Raw genomic sequence first — 17,583 nt, 5'->3', positions numbered from 1 at the left:
ATCATTTATTTGACCCTTTTTCTGATATGTCAGAAGAAAGGAAAAATGATGTGCACAACGGATCCTATCTAGGTAGCAGCTGTAAGGCCTGTATGACATGGTCCCTATTGTGCATTAGAACTGGCTTATGATTTGGTAGCCAAAAGCAGGAGTGGGCACTGGGTACAAAACACAGAAGACATGCATATATTCTATTCACGTGTCATCTCTGTTTTGGATCCACTCCTGTTTTTTTGGCTTTAGCAATATTGATGGATTACTGACCAAATGCTGACCAAGTGAAGGCAGATGCTCAACAGACACGATCCATTTTTTGGGGGTTATTGTTCTGACGGATCATAGGAAGGGCAAAATAATCAGTGATGTCAACACAAACTTACTGCTGACACCCTCTCCACTCTGTCAGGAGGGCTCTACTTGTATAAGCGTTTGATAGAACAGGTTCTGTAGACATCTATGTGGAATCAGCTGACGACGGTGTAAAAGGAGTGCACTCTTTCACGCTATAGTAGGATCTTGGACCTCTGCATAGTTCTTTTTACCTGGCGCTAACATTGACCTGTAAGGCTTAGTTCACACTTGAGTTATTTGGTCAGTTTTGGCCCCATAACTGTCCAAATAAGTGAAATGAGCAGTGATTCTAAGAGTGACGCCTGTCATCTGCGTGTCATACGGACTCACAGTATTGTTTCACTACCACAGCAGACTCCCTATGCGTGCTACTGTACGGCACAGTGTTCTATACCACTATACAGGCTCTCCGCAGCCAGAAAAGAGCTGCTTTTTAACTTAATTCGCCACTAAGAAATTCAGATCGAATTGAATCTTTTTGGAAAATTCGGCAAACTGACCAAATCGAATTCTTGAAAAATTTGCTCATCTCTAATCATTATGATGCTGGCAGTTTGGGTCAGAGGAGCAGCGTTTGTTCTGGGAAATTTGGCCATCAGACCCAGCATGTTTCCTGAATTTAAGATGCTTGCATGAAAGTTGTCTACTTATAGTTTTGCACATAGCATTTTTTTTTAGTAAAGCACATGTACAGGTTTTGGTGCAGCTTTTTGAACCAAATCCGGGAATTGGAAGAAGAGGCTTAAAGTCCTTCATTTATTTTTTTGTTTTCTTTTTGAATCTGCTCTGACATCAAAATCTGCAGTTTCATTTTTTTTTTTTAAATGGGTGTTTGAAGCAACTCTAAAAGAAGCATTTTCAAGTTGGTTGTGCATGTTAAGGTTACATCGGTGACTATAATACAACCATGGTTAGAAAAGGGCACAATATCAAAATGCCCTCCCCCTTCAAAAAATAAATAAAAAATGGTGCTGGATTATGCTTCCCAAGAAAACAAAGGCATTGGTGTTTTTTCCCCCTCCATATGTAGTACTTCTATTTTTTTAGGCCTATTTCCGGCTCATTTTTGATTGATAAAAATGTAACTCTTGTAGAGAGGGTACAATGTTCTTGCCTCCCTCACCCCAGTTGGAAAAGGATGGAACATACAGAACCCTTCTGTGCCCCGTGAGAAGCTCATGGTCAGCCGTTTTAGTATGTATCGAGGCTGAAAGTGTACTTTAAAGGGATTATACCATTACAGTAACGTATGCCCTATCCAGAGGCCCTAATGGTTGAACCCTAGCTGGTCAGGATAACAGAAAAAACGCGTAAATGGAGCAGCAGTCACACTAGCGCGTCTGCCGCTACATTCAGTTCTATGAGATTGCCGCAGATGGCCAAGTACAAGTGCTCAGCTATCTGAGGCAGCCCCTTAGAGTTGAATCGAGCGACAGTTAGCATGTGTGTCTGCCATTCCATTCAGATGGGGGAACACTGGCCCCCATTATAGTGATCAGCAGGATCCTCAGTGGTAAAACCCTTGCCGAATAGACACTCATCCTCTATCCTGTGGATGGGCTCTTGTTGACAACCCTTTTAAGACCAAAGCTATAAGAGATTTGAGCCCTTCCTCATGGTTCTATAAATGAGAGGCTTTTACAATATAATAAATGCCTCCCTTTGGTAAACCATTGATTTTAGAGCATGCCATTGTAGTCTTAATGAAGGACACATATTCATATTAGTAATTGAGGCCTACCTTGGCAGGAATGACCTTGGCAGGCTCTTATTCTTGGGTTTAGCTGACATAGCCTTTTCATACGAGGTCATTGCAATCAGATCATCCCACTCTGCTCGCGGTAAGAGGCCATATTGTTGTCGTACACGGCTTAAGCTGCAAAGTGCAATATAGTTGTTTAGTGTGTTTTATGCTTCAAGGGAAGGACAGTGACTGTAACTGCCCTGGAAAATTAAGATTTCTGCTTTGGGAACCTAAATTGTGAGAGTATTATAAAGGCTGTATAATATATCATCGAAAATTAATAGCAATCAGCAACAATCCAGTGTGTCAGCAGAAAAGTAAAACTTTAGATATAAGTTTATAGGTGGCTTATAGCAGTGCATCTCAAAGAGACCCCCCACCACCACCGGTTCTTGGTGAGGAGCAGCTGGGCAGACAGTTTTGCCATAAGTCATTGGCCCAGATTTACTACAGATCTACTACTACTTAGACTGACAACTGTGAGGAACTCAGTGAAAATTAATTTTTACATCTGCCAATGATACTAATAGTAACTGTATAATTTCCTATGCACAGAGCTCCCCCTAGTGTTGGCTTCAGTTTTATAACATACTGTGGGAAGGAAAGCAGAGGAATTTGTTGATTTATTTATGACAGTTGTCTACTACATTGAGAAATACAGTGTGAGCGGTATATTTATGAAGCACCTGTTCCATTTTATCTAACACAGCGATTGGATAAAGTAGGTGAGACGGAGGGCAACTATTTTTTTTATTACAATTTTTATTTAAAAAAAGTCTTCCACTTAAGGCTACTTTCACATTAGCGTTTTTAGTGGATCCGTCATGGATCTGCAAAAACGCTTCCGTTACAATAATACAGCTGCATGCATCCGTCATGAATGGATCCGGTTGCATTATGTCTTACTGTATATACCCAAGACAAATCCGTCATGAACACCATTTAAAGTCAATTGGGGACGAAACCGTTTTCTATTGTGTCTATTGGATCCATCTTGCTTCGCACCACATCGCAGACAGAAAAACGCTGCTTGCAGAGTTATTCTGTCCGCGATGGGGACGCAACCAAATGGAACGGAATGCATTTTGGTGCATTCCATTTCGTTCAGTTCAGTTTTGTCCACATTGACAATGAATGGGGACACAACTGAAGCGTTTTCTTCCGCTATTGAGATCCTATGACGGATCTCAATAGCGGAATTGAAAACGCAGATGTGAAAGTAGCCTTATACAAAAAAAAAACTTATTGAGAAATCTGGGGGTTGCGCTTTGCATTCATCGTTGCCTGGGATTGCTTGAGGCACTCATGGGATGGGGGGCTCAAACTGAGTTTTGCTATGGGCCCTATGAGATCTGTGCATGCCCCTACATAATATAGCCATGTAGATAAGTATGTAAACTCAGAAAAGTGAATAACTAATGACAATGTCAGCAGCTACTGGTACAGAAAGCAGAAGAAGTTCTATGACTACCACAAGTAATAAATTTAATCCTTAAAGATGGCTTATCAATGTCCATGCACTGTACTAGCTTGAGGAATGAAGGGTCATGCAGCTTTCTTTTAGTGCCAGGAAGAAAAATTGGAAATTACATATCTCCAATGTTATAGTTACATCATTGAATCAAGTACCTTTCCTGGATGTCCGCCCAAGTTCGGCTTGATTTTATGGATGTCATTGTCAAATTTCTGCAATAAAACAAAATAATTAGTACAGTTTCTTTTCATGAATAAACAAACAAAAAAAACACCTATATTTTAAATTGATCTCATTTAAAGGGGTATTCCAATGTTATCAAGCAATCACATAGAATGAACACTTAGAATGAAGGGGCCTCAGCCCTGCTGTAGCTCTTTGCTGTAGTTACTTTTTATCCCTGCACAGCGCCCCCTGGCTGCCCATTCTACACCGGCCGAACACCGCGTGTGCTCGAGCGCAATGCTCGAGTCTCCTCCCCGCACGTTTGTTGGCTGCAATGCAACCAATAGACGTGCGCGGAGTTACTGGCACTCTCTGTAATGCCGTAGCCATGTTGGCTACTGGCATTACAGTGATTGGCTGGCCGGAACACGTCATCGGGTGCTATATAGCACCTGATGACACGTGTTTGGCTCAGTCTTAGTCAGGGAGAGCTGTGCTGAAGAAGGGACAGATAGTGTAGGTAGTGAAATAGTAATATTTTAGTGAAAAAACTTGCTAGAGACCCAAAAGTCCTTTTAAGGACTATTGTTGTATCTGGCAGCAATATAATTATTAGGGCAACCTACGCTAAATTATGTGGAATTGTTAGAGCCGCTTCTGATAGTGACACAACCTCTGCTACATCTTTTATTTTACATTTGTGCAGCCTAAATTTCTGTGACATTCAGCGCAATTGTTTGGCCGCTGGGGACAGCGACATTAAAAGTTCTACATCTCCTGTATAACGTTTGCGCATCTTAAATATCAGTGACATTAATTCAGTGTTATTCTTTATTAGCCGCTGGTGACAGCGACATTACTTGCGCTATACCTCTTGTATAACGTTTGCGAATCCTAAAATTATCTGTGACATTCAGTGTACTTTTTTCATAGATATTGCGGACAGCGACATTATCTGTGTTACATCTCCAGTTTAACATGTGCGCATCCTAAAAATATCAGTGACATTCTGTGTACTTTATTTGCCCATACACTTACAAAACCTGCGCTACTGTACGTGTGACATACTTGCAAGCATACATACCATTTAATATGCACAAGGCGAGCAGTAAGGGACGGGGAAGTGTCCATGCTGCTGATGGTGCACGCAGAGGCCGTGGCCCTGGGCGCGGTGAAACTGTGCCTGCTGCCAGAGCACAAGAAACACACTCATCCACGATACCTAGCTTAATGTCCCAGTTTGCAGGGTGGCGCAGGACACCACTCTCAAAGTCACACCAGTGCGACCAGGTGGTCGGTTGGATTGCAGCAGATAATGCTTCCAGTCGGTTAAGCACCACCCTGTCTCACACAAAGTCCAGTCTCAGTAGCCAAGAGTCTGGTCAACAGAATCCTCACCCTGATACTCCTTCCTCCCACCATGGAGAGTCAACACAGATGGTAAATGGCGATAATGCTATTATCAGCGTAACCATCACACTTCTGTGTCTACTGAAACGCTCGCTGCTCACAATGAAGGCGGACGCTTTGCATGTGAAAGAGGTGGAAATGGGGGAAGACAGTACACAGGGTGATAGCCAGATCACCCTCAGTTCGTCTTCTTAGCGCAAATTGGATGATGAGAAGGAGGAGCATGAGACGGTTGCCTCCACTACAGAGGGTAGTACCCATGGAAGTTTTATTCCATCTGTTTAGCGTGGATGGGAAGAGGAGGAAGAGAATGATGAGATTGAAAGTCATCCTCCTGATGACGACAGTGAAGTCTTGACTGTTGGTACTCTGGCACACACGGCTGACTTTATGTTAGGCTGCCTTTCCCGTGACCCTCTCGTTGTACGCATTTTGGCCAACACCGATTACTGGTTGCTCACCCTTCTTGACCCCCACTACAAAGAGAACTTCTCATCTTTGATTCCTGTGGTGGAGAGCATGATCAAAATGGCGCAATACCAGAAGGTCCTTGTGGAAAAAATTGCTCCACAAATTTCCAGCTGACATGCTGGCGGCAGAGTACGTAGTTCCTTGGCCAACCAAGGAGGGCTTACAAGGGCAACACACAGCAACAACAGAGGCAGGGCAACACTCTCTAAGGCCTGGGACAGTTTTATGACACCTCGCCAGCACCCTCAACCTGATGCGCGACCTAGTGTCACAAGGAGGGAAAAATTATGGAAGATGGTGAAGGAGTACGTAGCAGACCATGTCAGCATCCTCAGTGATCCCTCTGTGCCTTACAACTATTGGGTGTTCAAGCTGGAGACGTGGCACGAACTGGCGCTTTATGCCTTGGAGGTGCTGGCCTGCCCCGCCGCCAGCGTTTTGTCAGAGCGTGTATTTAGTGCTGCTGGGGGTATAATAACTAATAAGCGCATCCGCCTGTAAACTCAAAATGCTGACCGGTTGACTCTTCTAAAAATTAACAAGGCCTGGATTGCCCCTGACTTCTCTACTCCGCCAGAGGAAAGCGACTGAACATAAAGGCACTCTAAATGTGGCTTTTATGGTGTATTGAATACACTGTATTCCCATGCACCCCTTCCAACACTAAAAAGGGTATATGGTTCAATCTCCCTTTTCTCGTCCTCCTCCTTCATCATATCAACTTGTTTATTAGGCTGCCCTCGCTCCTAATGTTTTAGATGGTCAGCTCAGCAGCAGGCCCTCACCCATAATGTTTTAGAGGGTCACCAGCAGGCCCTTAACCATACTGTTTTTGAGGGTCACCAGCAGGCCCTCGCCCATAATGTTTTTGAGGGTTACCAGCAGGTCCTCGCCAATAATGTTTTAGAGGATCACCAGCAGGCCCTCACCCATAATGGGTCATCAGCAATGGCGCGCCCATAATGTTTTTGAGGGTCATCAGCAGGCCGTTGCCTATAATGTTTTAGAGCGTCACCAGCAGGCCCTTGTTCATAATGTTTTTGAGTGTCACCAGCAGGCACTTGCCCCTAATGTTTTTGATGGTCAGCTCAGCAGCAGACCTTCACCCCTCACATCAGCAGCAGGCCCTCGCCCCTAATGTTTTAGATGGTCAGATCAGCAGGCCCTTGCTCCAATAGTTTTTGAGGCTCACCAGCAGGCCATCAATCATAATTTTTCAAGGGTGTGTATGATGCCCTCTTTTATGTGTAATAAAGGGTGTATCGTAGTGCCGGTTCCTTGTAATTTTTGGCAGCCCTTTCACTTAGTGCATAGGCTTTATGAGTGTAGGAGTCCCACTACCTGAACAACTGTACCACAATGTGAATTAGGCCTTCCTTTATGTGATATACAGGTTGTATCGGAGTGCCTCTTCCTTGTAATTTTGGCAGCACTTGCACTTTATTTACAAGTAAATATACAGGAAAGAATTGTTTCCTAACAAATTTTCCTCTAAAATCGAGTTTATCTTTGGTTTTGTGCGTATTATTGTCAGTCTGTAAAAGTGGCTTACTACTCGGACAACATCGTTCCCAGCAGCGACCTGGGAGTCCAAGATGCATTTAGACATCCTCCCCATACTGTTCCCGAACCATTTCAGTGGTGTTTCTATCAATTTCTGACCTTTTCCTATGAACCAGACACCCTCCCCTCTTCAGAGCAGGGGGTGCCTGGTTTAATGCTCTGGTTCTCCCATTGACTTTCATTGTGCTCGGGTGACGAGCATCCCGAGGTGTTCTACTCGAGCACCCGAGCACTTTGGTGCTCGACCAACACTAGCCAGTACCTGACGAAATATGTCAGGGGGCAGTGTATGACTGGTTTTAAAAAGGAGTTGATAGGCACTCAGGGATAACGGTTTGTAGCCTAAGTTGCACTGTCCCGGTTGGGATGCTTATAAGCTAACACATATTACTGGTTTGCTTATAATCATATATTGTGCTTGGGGATAAAGCATTAATATGTATATTAGCTTTCTGAATCTGGTAAAGCTATAGTACATAGAGTATATGATATGTAGATGCTAGCTCAGATGCTCAGCATGTCTATCCCTGTCAATCAAGTGGAGGAGGATAGCGTGCAGAACACAGAGTGTTACAAAGCAGTGCTCCAAGGATTCAGCCCCGCCTCCTGGTGCTCCATTTGCTCATTTGCATATGAGTAAAAACACAGATATGTCTGCAGTTTAACAAACAGACAACAGAAAGTTAGTGTTTTAATCAGCATGATGAGCCCATCCAGGCAGTATGTATGGTTTAATAGGGTTTATCCTGGTGACAGAACCTCTTTAAGCTGGTTTAAGATACATTTTCGAACTCGTGTTACAGTGGCCAATCCCAGCTGGACTACAGGTTCAATTAAATTTGTGAACTTGAAGCTATGCACAATTTTCTGGAACCAGCCTAAGGCCCCTCTGGACATGGAGCCCTATATATACATGTTCTGTTTATGCTCCAGCCACTGCTTCCTCCTACTTTACCTGACTTCTATGTTGGAAAAAGTGCTTTATTAATTTGCTGCTCATTCTCAACACTAGGGCCCTGATTTATCAACAGGGGGACAAATTGATGTTTGTCTATTTCTGTCAAGGTAGCGATCAGTGTGTCAAATTTATGAAAGCGAAGCACAGCACTTTTTACATTTAGCATAGGCAAACTAACACATTGTGACTTATTTTCACCTGCCACTGGTATAGCAGGTCAGGAGTGGAGTGCAGTTGACACAATTTATTTTCTAGCAGCAGCATTTGAGGACCTCAGAAAAAGAGTTGTTGATGCTCATCAGGCTGGAAAAAGGTTTACAAAACCATCTCTAAAAGGTTTGTTTTCCACTGATCAACAGTCAATGTACGAATGGAGTAAATTCACGACCGTTATTACCCTGCTCAGAAATGGTCGACCAACAAAGATCACACAAAGAGCGAGGTGTGTAATAGTCTACAAGGTCAAAAAGGAACCCCAGGGTAACCTCTAAGCAAGTAAAGGCTTTACTCACATTAGCTAATGTTTATGTCTATAAGTCCACATTGCAGGACTAAAAGGAGAAAGCCGCTGTTCTCTAAAAAGAACATTGCTGCCTGTCTGCAGTTTACTAATGTTCACCTGACAAGCTAGAAGGCTATTGTAACTATATTTTGTGGACAAATAAGACCAAATTAGAAATTTTTGGTTTAAATGAGTAGCATTATGTTTGGATAAAGGCAAACACTTCATTCCGGCACAAAAACCTCACCCCACCTGTGAAGCACTGTGGTGGTGGTATCATGGTTTGGGCCTGTTTTGCAACATCTGGCCCAGGACGACTTGCCATTATTGAGCGAACAATTTATGAATTATACCTACAAATTTTAAAGGAAAATGTCAGTATCTGTCCACTAGCTGAATCTTAAGAGAACCTTGGTCATGCAGCAGGACAACGACTCTAAGCCAATGACCTGACCTTAATCCAATGGAAATGATGTGAAAGGACCTGAAGTGAGCAGTTCATGGGAGGAAACCCATCAACATAACAGAGGTAAAGCTATTTTGTATGGAGGAATGGGCTTAAATTCCTCCAAGGAGATGTGCAAAGCTAAACAATTAACAAAAAAGTTAAGTTGCAGTTATTGCTGCAGAGAGAGGCCACCAGATACTGAAAGCAAATGTTCACATACTTTTGTCACTCACAGATATGTGATATTGGATCATTTTTCTCAATAAATAAATGACCAAGTCTAATATTTTTTACTTATTTCTTTATCCACTGGTAGGATGTGTGTAAAAATCTGATGCAGTTTTAGGTCAAATGTATGAAGAAATATAAAAAATTCTGAAGGGTTCACAAATTTTTAATCACCACTGTAATGCACCAGTTTTAATTTCTGGGGATGGTATATAATGTCTTTTGTAAAGAGAAACATTAGCAATGCTGCATAGTATTGCTGTGATATTTTATATATATATATATAAATAATGAAAATCCGCGGCACTCCTTGAAAGATGAAAAAATTTGCTATTTATTCACACATGTCATACAGCAACGTTTCGGTTCTCTCTCAGAACCTTTTTCAAGCCAAGTGAAACATAAAGTGCAGCAGTGCTAGTATATATACATCCTGTAATCATTTTGAATTAAATGGTCATCCTATAAAAAACGTGCACGCCCCTTTAACAATGTTACAATTCATTCAATTTAATTTAATTAGTGCATAATCGACAATGATCAATAGATCATATCTGTGATACTAATCTTGAAATACATATATTCTGATAGTGATATCATAATAAAGTGCATAGTGCATTAAAAACATATATATTAAAAATACCTTGCTGGGGCATTAGAGCTGTACTTTGCATAGTTAATAAGGAAGATAAAAACTCATCCTAGGTAGCGGTACTCCACGCTATGCTCAGCGCGTCTCCCGGTGCCTAGTGCGCATGTGTCAACCCATGTCCCTCCTACTAGGTGGTACATATACAGTGGACGTCACCCGGGGCGGAGACGAGACGATCGTGGCGCTAGGCATCCGCGCAATGTCAGCCCGTCCAATGCGCACAGGAATGCACGCGGACCAATCAACACACAGCCAGCCCGTGCATCCTCGGACGTCTTTATCCCGGGGACGCGCACCCGACTTCCACCATTTTGTTTAAGGGCAATCTTTTGGGCAAATGTATATACATTAGAAATCTTCCTTATTCCATGATCTTGTATTCAGCTGATATATGTCCCAGCATAGCGGCTTCCATATTTTCCACTATATCGCTATTCCATGTTCCCAACTGTAGAATAATCATATTATAACATTACTTTCAAAGTTATAGTTCTATGTAACATACCTTAGATTCACCTGGTATGCAAAAAATCACAAACAATGAATAGTAGGGCATTAACCTACCATACCCCCAGTTACCCTAAATTCAACATTTAACCCCTTAAGGACATAGGACGTACCGGTACGCCCTATTTCCCGAGTCCTTAAGGACACAGGACGTACCGGTACGTCCTGACTTAAAATCGGCATTCCGGCGCCGCGGGGGTTAATCGGAACGGGATGCCGGCTGAAATCATTCAGCCGGCATCCCGTAACAATGCAGGGGGGGGTCATTTGACCCCCCCGTATCGACGATCGCAGAAAACCGCAGGTCAATTCAGACCTGCGGTTTTCTGCGTTTCCGGTCCATTCGGGTGTCCTGTGACCCGATGAACCGGAAAAAGACTGCGATCGGTGGCGTAATTATACACCACCTATCGCAGTCCGAGGATTTGGAGAGGCGGTGCTGGCCCTGGTGCTGAACGCCGCTGTCCAGGGTGCTGATTGGAGCAGGGGAGAGAGGCGCGAGATTCAAACTTCCTGCGCTCCTCTCTCCCCTCCTCTTCCTGTCCAGCACCCTGACCGTGCAGCACCGTTCGGCACCAGCTCCTGCGTCCCCCTAATCGCCATCCATCACCCTCCTGCACCCATCGCCACCCAGGTAGGTTAGGGTCAGTGAGGGAGAGGCATCGTTAGGCAGGGAAAGAAGGGAAAAGTTAGAAAAAAAAAAAAGTTCTTTTATTTCAAAACTTTTTTTGATCCATCAGACCCCAGACCCCCCCCTGCCACTTGTGCCCCCCCACCAGCCCCGCACCCCCCCCCACCCCCACCAGCCCCCCACCCCCCACCAGCCCCCCCTTCCCCCACCAGCCCCCCCCCCCCCCACCAGCCCCCCTTCCCCTCACCACCACTTTTTTTTTTTTCTGCGTGCGCTGACTGGCCGGCACTTTTTAGCGTCCGTCCACTGTTAGCGCATCGCCCACCCCACCACCGCACCACCCCACCGACCGCTGATCAGCGTTGTACCGCTGATCAGCAAATTTGAACTTTTTTTTTCCTAACACTTGCCCTTTCTTTTTTTGCCTTTTTTAGTACGTGAACACCCGTTGCCCCCACACACACGCACATATAATAAAGGTTTCCACACACGCACACATACACGCACACACACCCATGGCCCGCCGGATGTTCTCGGCCGAGGAGGCATACGCCCAGATTGCCTCCGACTCTGAGAGCCCCAGTGAGGATGAGGATGACCCCACGTTCCTTTTGTCATCCGCATCCTCCTCATCATCATCGGATGATGATGAGCCACCGAGGCGGCGGAGACGCCGCCAGGCGGAGCCAGGGGCCCCACATGCTAGGGATCCTGTGGCCCACCCTAGTACGAGCCGCCCTGGGGTTCGTACTGGTTTCCCGGCCCACCAAATAAGTCCACCGGAGCCCCCTGCCGATGAACTTAGTTGGTGTCCCCCAGTGGACTTTGAGCCTGAGATTCCGGATTTTGCTGGCAATCCTGGAATCCAGATTCCCACAGTGGGGTTTACTGAAATTGACTATTTTAGTTTTTTTTTCAGTAACCCACTGGTGAATCTGATGGTGGAGCAGACGAATCTGTACGCCCAACAGTTCGTCGCTCAAAACCCAGGCTCATTTTTGGCTAGACCCGGTGGCTGGACGCCGGTCAGTGCAGCCGAGATGAGGACATTTTGGGGCCTCGTGCTGCATATGGGTCTAGTCCAAAAACCCAGTGTCAGGCAATACTGGAGTGGGGACGTCCTATACCAGACCCCACTGTACAGTATGGTCATGACACGCTCCCGGTTTGAGGCCGTCCGGAAATGTCTGCATTATTCCGATAATGCAGCATGTCCACCCCGAGGTGATCCTGCCTATGACCGGCTGTATAAGATACGGCCGGTCATCGATCACTTTGGGGCCAAATTCATGGAGGCCTACGTACCTGGAAGGGAGGTCGCGGTTGATGAGTCTCTCGTTGCGTTCAAGGGGAGACTCAGTTTCCGCCAATACATTCCCACAAAGCGGGCGAGGTATGGCGTGAAGCTATACAAAATTTGTGAGAGTACCTCAGGGTACACTTACAAATTTCGTGTGTACGAGGGGCGAGATTCCCGTATTCAACCCCCAGAATGTCCCCCCACTCTGGGTGTTACCGGGAAACTCGTGTGGGACCTTATGTACCCACTGCTGGATAACGGTTACCACTTGTACGTGGACAACTTTTATACCAGTATCCCCTTGTTCAGGTCCCTTGCCGCCAGATCCACGTTCGCTTGTGGGACCGTGCGGAAAAGTCAACGCGGCCTCCCTGCCTACCCCCTCCAGGTACCTATCCCCAGGGGTGAGACCTGTGCCCTTACCAGTGGAAACCTGTTGCTGGTCAGGTATAAGGACAAGAGGGATGTCCTTATGCTGTCCACAATCCACAGTAACAGCACCACCCCAGTCCCTGTGCGAGGTACCGCGGCAACGGTCCTCAAGCCCGATTGTATCGTCGACTACAATCGGTATATGGGAGGAGTTGATCTCTCTGATCAAGTCCTCAAGCCATATAACGCCATGCGCAAAACCCGGGCATGGTACAAAAAAGTTGCGGTCTACTTGGTGCAGGTTGCCATGTACAACTCTTTTGTACTATCCCGAAGCGCTGGCAGCACAGGGACATTCCTCCAATTCTATGAGGCAGTCCTCAAGGCCCTGATCTTTTCGGACCGGGAAAGAGCAGGCCGGAGTACCTCGGGAATTGGAGGCGCCCGGATCGTCCCTGGCCAACACTTTCCAGGTGTGGTCCCCCATACTGGAAAGAAGGGACGAACCCAAAAAAAGTGCAGAGTGTGTCACAAGAGGGGGATACGGAAGGACACCACCACTCAGTGTGACACGTGCCCCGATCATCCGGGCCTCTGCATTATCGATTGCTTCAGGGAGTATCACACTTCCATGGAGTACTAAATTTTTATAATCCCCAACAGTCCACTAGAGAACATAAAAAACTATGGCTCTCAGACTTTGGAGACACGGAAACATTTTTTTTTTCCCAAAAAAATATTAGTTTTAGTGCAGGCATCCTCAAACTGCGGCCCTCCAGATGTTGTAAAACTATAACTCCCAGCATGCCCAGATAACCTACAGCCATCAGCAGGGCATGGTGGGAATTGTAGTTTTACAACATCTGGAGGGCCGCAGTTTTTAGGATGCCTGCTTAGTGTCTCCAAAGTCTGAGAGCCATACATATTGGGCATCGTCGCGTGCGTAAAAGTCGTCGCTATAAAAATAACTTTTGCCCAAACGCCTCGGATGAACGGTGTTAAAAATATAAAATAAAAACGGTGCCAAAACACCCATTTTTGGGCAAAATTTCCATTTGAATCCTTTTTGCCGGTAATAAAGCTAGGGTTAACAGCCAAACAAAACTCAATATTTATGGCCCTGATTCTGTAGTTTGCAGAAACACCCCATATGTGGTCGTAAATGGCTATATAGCCGCACGGCAGGGCATAGAACGAAGGGAACTCCATATGGTTTCTGGAAGGCAGATTTTGATGGACAGTTTTTTTTTTGACACCATGTCCCATTAGAAGCCCCCCCTGATGTAGCCTAGACTAGAAACTCCAAAAAAGTGACCCCATCTAAGAAACTACACCCCTCAAGGTATTCAAAAGTTACTTTACAAACTACGTTAACCCTTTAGGTGTTCCACAAAACTAAATAGCGAATGTAGAAACAATTTTAGAATTTAATTTTTTTGTTACATTGCCTCAAAAAGAGTAATATAGAGCAACCAAAAATCTAATTTACCCCTAAAATAGTCCCAAAACAACAACCACCTTATCCCGTAGTTTCCTAGATGGGGTCACTTTTATGGAGTTTCTACTCTAGGGGTGCATCAGGGGGCTTGAAAGGGTACATGGTGTCAATAAACCAGTCCAGCAAAATCTGCCTTCCAAAAACCATATGACATTCCCCTTCTTCTATGTCCTGCCGTTTAGCCAAACAGTAGTTTACGACCACATATGGGGTGTTTTTGCAAACTACAGAATCAGGGCAACCCATTTTGAGTGTTGTTTGGCAGTTAACCCTTGTTTTACTCCTGGAAGAAATTGATTATATTGGAAACTTTTCCAAAAAATAGAAATTTCAAAATTGTTTCTCCATCTGCCATTAACTCTTGTGGAACACCTAAAGGGTTAACAAAGTTTGTAAACCCAGTTTTGAATACCTTGAGGGGTGTACTTTCTTAGATGGAGTCACTTTTTTGAAATTTCTATTCTAGGGGTGCAACAGGTGGCTTCAAATGGGACATGGTATAAACAAAACCAGTCCTGCCAAATCTGCCTTCCAAAACCCATATGGCGTTCCCCTCCTTCTATGTGCTACCGTTCGGCCAAACAGTAGTTTACGACCACATATGGGGTGTTTTTGCAAACTACAGAATCAGGGCAACCCATTTTGAGTGTTGTTTGGCAGTTAACCCTTGTTTTACTCCTGGAAAAAATTGATTATATTGGAAACTTTTCCAAAAAATAGAAATTTCAAAATTGTTTCTCCATCTGCCATTAACTCTTGTGGAACACCTAAAGGGTTAACAAAGTTTGTAAACCCAGTTTTGAATACCTTGAGGGGTGTACTTTCTTAGATGGAGTCACTTTTTTGAAATTTCTATTCTAGGGGTGCAACAGGGGGCTTCAAATGGGACATGGTATAAACAAAACCAGTCCTGCCAAATCTGCCTTCCAAAACCCATATGGCGTTCCCCTCCTTCTATGTGCTACCGTTCGGCCAAACAGTAGTTTACGACCACATATGGGGTGTTTTTGCAAACTACAGAATCAGGGCAACCCATTTTGAGTGTTGTTTGGCAGTTAACCCTTGTTTTACTCCTGGAAAAAATTGATTATATTGGAAACTTTTCCAAAAAATAGAAATTTCAAAATTGTTTCTCCATCTGCCATTAACTCTTGTGGAACACCTAAAGGGTTAACAAAGTTTGTAAACCCAGTTTTGAATACCTTGAGGGGTGTACTTTCTTAGATGGAGTCACTTTTTTGAAATTTCTATTCTAGGGGTGCAACAGGGGGCTTCAAATGGGACATGGTATAAACAAAACCAGTCCTGCCAAATCTGCCTTCCAAAACCCATATGGCGTTCCCCTCCTTCTATGTGCTACCGTTCGGCCAAACAGTAGTTTACGACCACATATGGGGTGTTTTTGCAAACTACAGAATCAGGGCAACCCATTTTGAGTGTTGTTTGGCAGTTAACCCTTGTTTTACTCCTGGAAAAAATTGATTATATTGGAAACTTTTCCAAAAAATAGAAATTTCAAAATTGTTTCTCCATCTGCCATTAACTCTTGTGGAACACCTAAAGGGTTAACAAAGTTTGTAAACCCAGTTTTGAATACCTTGAGGGGTGTACTTTCTTAGATGGAGTCACTTTTTTGAAATTTCTATTCTAGGGGTGCAACAGGGGGCTTCAAATGGGACATGGTATAAACAAAACCAGTCCTGCCAAATCTGCCTTCCAAAACCCATATGGCGTTCCCCTCCTTCTATGTGCTACCGTTCGGCCAAACAGTAGTTTACGACCACATATGGGGTGTTTTTGCAAACTACAGAATCAGGGCAACCCATTTTGAGTGTTGTTTGGCAGTTAACCCTTGTTTTACTCCTGGAAAAAATGTATTATATTGGAAACTTTTCCAAAAAATAGAAATTTCAAAATTGTTTCTCCATCTGCCATTAACTCTTGTGGAACACCTAAAGGGTTAACAAAGTTTGTAAACCCAGTTTTGAATACCTTGAGGGGTGTACTTTCTTAGATGGAGTCACTTTTTTGAAATTTCTATTCTAGGGGTGCAACAGGGGGCTTCAAATGGGACATGGTATAAACAAAACCAGTCCTGCCAAATCTGCCTTCCAAAACCCATATGGTGTTCCCCTCCTTCTATGTGCTACCGTTCGGCCAAACAGTAGTTTACGACCACATATGGGGTGTTTTTGCAAACTACAGAATCAGGGCAACCCATTTTGAGTGTTGTTTGGCAGTTAACCCTTGTTTTACTCCTGGAAAAAATTGATTATATTGGAAAATTTTCCAAAAAATAGAAATTTCAAAATTGTTTCTCCATCTGCCATTAACTCTTGTGGAAGACCTAAAGGGTTAATAAAGTTTGAAAAAACAGTTTTGAATACCTTGAGGGGTGTAGTTTCTAGAATGGGGTCATTTTTGGGAGGTTTCTATTATCTAAGCCTCACAAAGTGACTTCAAACCTGAACTGGTCCATAAAAAGTGGGATTTTGAAGATTTCTGAAAATTTCAAAATTTGCTTCTAAACTTCTAAGCCTTGTAACATCCCCAAAAAATAAAATATCATTCCCAAAACAATTCAAACATGAAGTAGACATATGGGGAATGTAAAATCATCACAATTTTTGGGGGTATTACTATGTATTACAGAAGTAGAGAAACTGAAAGTTTGAAATTTGCTAATTTTTCAAAATTATTGGTAAAAATTGTATTTTTTTATGCAAAAAAATTAAATTTTTTGACCCAATTTTAGCAGTGACATGAAGTACAATATGTGACGAAAAAACAATCTCAGAACGGCCTGGGTAAGTCAAAGCGTTTTAAAGTTATGAGCACTTAAAGTGACACTGGTCAGATTTCCAAAAAATGGCCTGGTCCTTAAGGTGAAAATGAGCCCGGTCCTTAAGGGGTTAAGCCTTTGGGCTTCAATGTATCAAGACGGAAAATCCATCTGAGCTCATTTTTCTTTAATAACACTAGCCTGTCTCCGCCCCTTTCCAGCGGTTTCACATGAAACAAGATCATGAATCTTAATTCATTCTCCTTATGATTTTTTTCCGCAAAATGCTTTTATACCGGTAGATCTTTTATTTTATTTCTGATGGATTGTCTATGATTATTTAACCTGGTTTTCATGTCGCACGTGGTCTCTCCCACGTACAGCATTTTACAAGGGCACCACAGTACATATATTACCCAAGATGAGTCACATGTGCCAGAAAAAGGCCAGGCAAGACAAACATTGAAAACCAAACGTACAGGGAGTTTCCCGTGTTTGGGATGTGTAAATTTCAAACTTATGCATAA

At 43.8% G+C, this 17,583-nt stretch overlaps 1 protein-coding gene across 2 annotated transcripts in view; it reads right to left on the bottom strand.

Annotated features, from left to right (window-relative positions):
* Positions 1-17,583, bottom strand: part of LOC120986835 — a 129,032-nt gene that overhangs the window by 101,874 nt on the left and 9,575 nt on the right. For both annotated transcript variants that reach the window (XM_040415540.1, XM_040415539.1), the window contains exons 2-3: positions 3,725-3,781; positions 2,093-2,227 (exon numbers count right to left, since the gene is read on the bottom strand). In XM_040415540.1, coding sequence (XP_040271474.1) covers positions 2,093-2,227; positions 3,725-3,771 — 182 coding nt within the window. In that variant the 5' untranslated portion in view covers positions 3,772-3,781. The remainder of the gene's footprint in view (positions 1-2,092; positions 2,228-3,724; positions 3,782-17,583) is intronic.

This window comes from Bufo bufo, chromosome 1, assembly GCF_905171765.1.
Source record: "Bufo bufo chromosome 1, aBufBuf1.1, whole genome shotgun sequence".
Taxonomy (NCBI): Eukaryota; Metazoa; Chordata; class Amphibia; order Anura; family Bufonidae; genus Bufo; species Bufo bufo.
Note: the sequence above shows the minus strand (reverse complement) of the source record. Positions and strands in the feature narration are given on the sequence as shown.